This window comes from Nicotiana sylvestris, chromosome 7, assembly GCF_000393655.2.
Source record: "Nicotiana sylvestris chromosome 7, ASM39365v2, whole genome shotgun sequence".
NCBI lineage: Eukaryota > Viridiplantae > Streptophyta > Magnoliopsida > Solanales > Solanaceae > Nicotiana > Nicotiana sylvestris.
In genome coordinates this window covers 14,848,706-14,854,341 of record NC_091063.1, presented here as the reverse complement: position 1 = coordinate 14,854,341, position 5,636 = coordinate 14,848,706, and the positions used below count along the sequence as shown (strand labels likewise).

Genomic DNA, 5,636 nt, shown 5'->3' with positions numbered 1-5,636 from the left:
ATACACTTTTGGTCCTCTCCCAAACTTTTTACTATTACTTTTTTAAGGTGAAAGCGACGACTACACGCGGACTCCTGATCAGGAAGAAAGATGTTGATCTCAGATTACTACGGAAAGGATGCATTTCACATAGTCCATTTGGATATCAATTCTAAAGCAAGAGGCTAATTGGATTGTCTTTTCAATAAAAATAACTTTTAAACTAAAAAGCAATAAGTTAGGTTTGCTGCTAAAAATAAAAATAATAATAAGTTAGGGTTGCCCAGTTTATTACTTTTGGTTTGTTTTAAGCAATTTTTAACTTATTTAAAAAAACTAAAAAGAACTTGATTTGACCAGCATAAAAACCAATCCAACGTGTCAAGGGAAGCTTCGTTGCTAGAAAGTATTGTCTTGTAATCGTATTTGATTGTAAACCAAAAGTAATTAGTTCCTGCACGAACAATCCTATTCAAGCCTGGAATAATCATACAAACAAACCAAATCTGCATGCCTACTAAGGTCCCGTTTGGACATAAGAAAATTTTCCTTTTTTTCAAATTTTTTTTTGAAAACAATGTTTGGTTATCAAAATCTTACAATTTTTCCAATCTCACTTGGAAATGCATTTTCAAATTTGAAAAACCGGTGAGAACTAGTTTTTCAATTGAAAATAGGAAAGTTTCTCGTGTTTAGTTGCAAAATATGTGGAAAAAAAGACATCCAAATATGTTACAAAAATTATAACCAAACACAACTTCATCTTCAATTCAAATTTTAGTGAAATTCCAAATTTGAATTTATTTTTTGTTGGTGCAAAGGAAACTATTTTATAGCGTATTAAGGTGGATCGTTACAAGTAGGAGGCAACAAACGCAACATTCCAGGGGGACGACCTCGTGATGGGTCGTTACAAAAAGGGGGTGCTAGGGATAAGCTAGTAGATGTAGAAGCCGTTCCCGAAGGACCTACTAAGTACTGAAACTCCAAAAAGCAGGAAAAAATGAATAAACTAGAGATTGAAATCAAATTGACTTAAACAAGAATGGAGAAGATGAGTCTCAGATGAGAGACCCCTCTCTCCGTTAACAAAGTACCAGTTTGGTGATAGACCGAAAGTGTACCCTTTTTCCAAAAAATATGGACTATTACTGCACCATGTGGAAGATCATGGATGATTTTGAGCATAAGTCTTAAGATAGAGCCTGTTTGGCTTAGCTGATTTAGAGTAGTTGATAAGCACAGGTGCTGAAAAACACTTTTAAGTGCTGAAGCTAATTTTAAAAAATAAACAGTTACGCATTTGAATAAAAGTGCTGAAATTAATAATAAACAGCTAAAGAATTGGGTATACAAAGAGTTTTGTTTTAAAAAGAAGTATTTTAGTGATAGAATAGTAAATATTTTGGTCAAACCTAATGTGCTTATAAGCTAAAATTTGATAAGTTGGGGGAGACCAACTTATGGCTTTTGGCTTATAAGCACTTAACTTATAAGCACTATTAATTTTACCAAACATGTAGATAAGCCAAAAAGTACTTATAAGCCAGTTTGACCAGCTTATAAGCTTAGCCAAACACCCTCGTAGTCGACTATTTTGAGCTTTTTCTCTAAAAAATTTTGCAGAAAATCTTCTTCTACTTTTTGAACCAAATGCCACCACATCTCATACATTTTGTTTCACAGGCAGACAACTTAGTAAGCATACACGTTCAAACCATAAAAGGAAGTGAACACTGCCAAGTAAGTCATCTGCCTCTCGGAATAATTGGGTCTCTACGGGTTGAAACAACAGACGCAATTGTGCTTTCCCACGGGTCTGCTAGGAGCGTACTGAAACTAAATAACACTCCATGTAAAGATGAATCAGCGTTAATGCTTAGCTCCTGATTGTGGCAAGATTCACCCATATAACGCACGCCAAGGCTCTTGAGTTTCTCTTGAAGATTTGGTTGCATCCCATGCTATCTTTTCTGCTGAGAAATTAAGAGATGAGAAGCTAGCCAAATGCCGTCCTATCTCATGTATCACCTGGAAGTTAGAAAATGAGATATAACGTATTAGTATATTTTATTTTGTTTTTCATCCTTTTTCTGGATAAGTACGCTGAGAGGATGATTGGGGTTGGGGAGGAGGGGGGGGTAACTGCTAGCTCTATCGAGGATATCGAGCCCGTCCACTGATATGCAGAAATGGTAAGAGAGGATACCCAGGTATGTCATTCTTGTCAGGGAACTTCAGATGATAATGGCATAATATTCAAGTCGATAGCTCTATCAATCAAATCCCTTGAACCATAATGTTGGTTTGCTTAAGACACCTTCAGAGCATTTACCAATTTTTAAAATGTATAGTTGCATCCACAAGTCAGCCCATTTTCGGATGTTCATTCCTTAATGATTTTTTTCTGTTACTCGTCAGATTAAAGGGGAATAATGGTGCTAATATCACTCTAAACGACTTAAAAAGCTGGTGTATATTTAACCAAAAAGAATGTATGGCTTTAACTATCTTGATCTACTTGAACTCAAGCAACCAAGAGCTGGTTTTTTTTGCCACGCAGATTTGAATTTTGCAGCTGTATTAACTTACTGGATGGCATACATAAGCCAATCAGCTCGGCCAGCTGCAATAAGATATATCAAGGATAACTGCAAGAGAGCTAAATCATTCTATTTAAAGTGCATTGTTTTAGCTTGTTTTCGGTAGTACATTCCCTAATCAAGTTATTTTTTCAGTTTCGTCATAGAAAAGGAAACAATAATGTTAATTTTATGAAGACTAAAATTTAATTAGTTTTAACCATAGAAAATATATGGCTTTATCTATCTTGGTCTACTTGAACTCAAGCAACCAAGAGCTGGTTGTTTTGCCATTCCGGTTTGATTTTGCAGCTGTATTAACTTACTGCCTGGCATACATAAGCCACTCAGCTCGGCCAGCTGCAACAGGATATATATATAACTGCACCATAGCTAAATCCCGTAACTAATTTATTCTAGTAAAAGTGCTTTTCTTCCAGCAGTCCATTCCCTAATCAAGTTGTTTTTTGTTTCACAGAAAAGGAGAACAATAATTTTATCAGACGTTTAAAAGTTAATTATATTCAATCAAAGACAATGTAAGGCTTTGTCTATCTTGATCTGCTTGAACTTAAGCAACCAAGAGCTGGTTTTCTTGCCACTCAGATTTCGTTTTTGCAGCTGTAATAACTTACTGCTTGGCAATACATAAGCCATTCAGTTCGGCCAGCTGCTATAGGATATAACAATAGAAGCAACACTGAAGCTAAATTCACTCTATTTAAAGTGCTTTCTCCTCTCCCCTACCCCCTTCATTTTACAAGACATGCAAAACACAATTTTTCAGGATTAAATTGTTCAAAAGATAAGATCTTAAAAATAACATAAGAAACTAAGAAGCCCAGAACACAGTCCTGTTTCGTTTCGTTACTTCTGCATGATGTGAACAACCTAGATAACACAGGGAAGCAGCTCTCATGTTCAAAGCATGAAAATCATCCATTGGACGAACAGTCATATGACATTTATAACGTACCTCGAGGTCCTCTTCTGAAGTCTTACGATGCAACTTTTGACCTTTTTTGCCAATTATAACTACAGTAGGCAAGTTCAAGACTCGAACCAACTGAAGTAAGCAGGCCAACTGTTCGTGGAAAATCTGCAACGACGGGGGTGGACTTTGCAAATTTGTGACCAAAGCTTTAGTAAGGCCACTGGAGGCACCTACTTGCAAAGCATAAACTGAGATGTTGTCAACGCCAACGGAAGTTCTATTTTCCATCTTAAGCTTAGTGTCAGCCACGAGAAAAGGGGCTACAATTGTCGGCATATTTGATGACCCATCTCCTACTAACAATGACAGAACCTCATTGAGAGCACAAGCAAGTGTTGGAGGCTCGTAATTTTCCAAAAGCAACACAGACACCTAAGAAAAAGAAGTAAAAAAATTTCAAACCGTGGTCCATAATCCCAAAAAGCAAAATGCCTAACCAATTCCAATATTTTTCAATGAAATTACTTTATATACTTTCTAACGAAACAGACAAATGACTTCCTTCAATTATAAATCCCAACTCTCACTTTACATCACTTGTTTAAACCTACAAATTTCGGCAATGATGTAAAAATAACTCAAGTGAGGTGTCCGGACAAGCTTGCGCGTACACATGTACCGGGTAACTCCGCATTATCACTTAAACCATATCCTTATACATTGTCACATTCACCTTGTACAATACCTATTTTTACACATATAACCAAGGACTGAAAAATTATCAAAAATACTGCAAATATACAGGAAATGAAAAACATTTTCAAGGAATACAGTTTCCTCTATACCAGACGCACCCAAAAGGAAAAAAGTACCTCGTAGAGATTTGAGCCATCCTGAAAATGAACGATCTCTACAGAAACCTTTTGATCTTTGATTCCGTAACGTTCTAACGATAAATCAAGCGATTCTTGTCTGCAATGAAATCCATTGTATGAAAATATATTCGATTAAAGGTTAGAGGGAGCCCGGGGGGGGGGGGGGGGGTAAGATGCTTACCTCTTTTGAAAGTTGGAGTTAGGGTTAGGTTGAAGAGCTTCGAAGATGGCGGTGCCGAAGCCGCTAGAGTCTCTGAACAGTAGTATTACTTTAGGGGCGACCTTCATTTCTGCAATGCAATGCCCTAGTTCTACCACTGGACGCGCTATTGGAAAAAACTTTATTGTATGTGATTTTTATGTAAACTTTTAGATTCTTTGGCCAAAAGCATCTATACCTCAAAACTTAAATTACATCCCTGTATTACCATAGTGACCAAATAAATACCCTCAACTATCACAATAATAGCAAGAATCATCCTTACTGTTAGTTTCCGTGAAGAAACTACGGCTTCAATGAACCAAAAACTTATGAAGGTCAGAGACAGTTTGGATAGTTGATAAGCTTGAGTGCTGAAAAGCTTTTTTAAGTACTTAAACTGATTTTTTCGGTAAGCATTTAAATGTTTGGATAAAAATGATAAAATTAATAACAAGGAGTTAGATTTATTTAGTAAAAAAAGTCAATAAACTATTCTTTTATAAAATGATTAAAATACACTTAAAGCTTTATAAAAGATTATACATTAAAAAGTTTTTTGTAAAGAAAATGAGGAACAACGAGAATATGGAATGAAGAGAAAGTTCGGAAATTTGTTTTGGAAAAAATATTTTGTGAATTAAAAATAATATTATTAAGGATAAACTAGTAAAAATTGTGGTCGAACTAAAGTACTTATAAGCTGAAAAGTCATAAGTTAGGGGTGACCAACTTATGACTTATGGTTGAATTTAGCTTATAAGTACTTTTGGTATTAATCAAACGCGTAGAAGAGCCAAAGGTGTTTATAAATTAATTTGACCAGTTATAAATTTTGCCAAATACCCTCTTAATTGTATGGGTCAAAATTAAATCAGAGAAATTCGGCACGCGGAGACGTAAGGCCAAGGTCGGACAGGTCGAGGTCGGGCAGTCATCAATAAGGCCAAGGTCGGACAAGTCGAGGTCGAGCAGTGATGAAACAACTAGTTTTATAGAATCCTCAAAAGGAATATTCTACCGAATATTCCCTCTAAATTGTACCTTTTTTTAGCGATTTTCTATGG

The 5,636-nt window shown here is 35.8% G+C and overlaps 1 protein-coding gene across 1 annotated transcript; it reads right to left on the bottom strand.

Moving 5' to 3' along the window:
* Positions 1-1,597: 1,597 nt before the first annotated feature.
* Positions 1,598-4,900, bottom strand: LOC104237298 (uncharacterized). Its single transcript, XM_009791417.2, has 4 exons — positions 4,552-4,900; positions 4,368-4,467; positions 3,538-3,927; positions 1,598-2,010 (listed from the first exon to the last, which is right to left on the bottom strand). The coding sequence occupies exons 1-4, from the start codon at positions 4,656-4,658 to the stop codon at positions 1,882-1,884; spliced, it is 726 nt and encodes a 241-aa protein (XP_009789719.1). The 5' UTR covers positions 4,659-4,900; the 3' UTR covers positions 1,598-1,881.
* Positions 4,901-5,636: the final 736 nt, after the last annotated feature.

What these genes read in the sequence shown, in the direction of transcription:
- LOC104237298 (XM_009791417.2), bottom strand. Translation starts at nt 4,658, where the DNA reads ATGAAGGTCGCCCCTAAAGTAATACTACTGTTCAGAGACTCTAGCGGC. An exon ending in AACTCCAACTTTCAAAAGAG is followed by an intron (nt 4,468 to 4,551) that starts GTAAGCATCTTA and finishes ATTTCATTGCAG; the next exon opens with ACAAGAATCGCTTGATTTAT. An exon ending in CTTCAGAAGAGGACCTCGAG is followed by an intron (nt 2,011 to 3,537) that starts GTACGTTATAAA and finishes TCTAACTTCCAG; the next exon opens with GTGATACATGAGATAGGACG.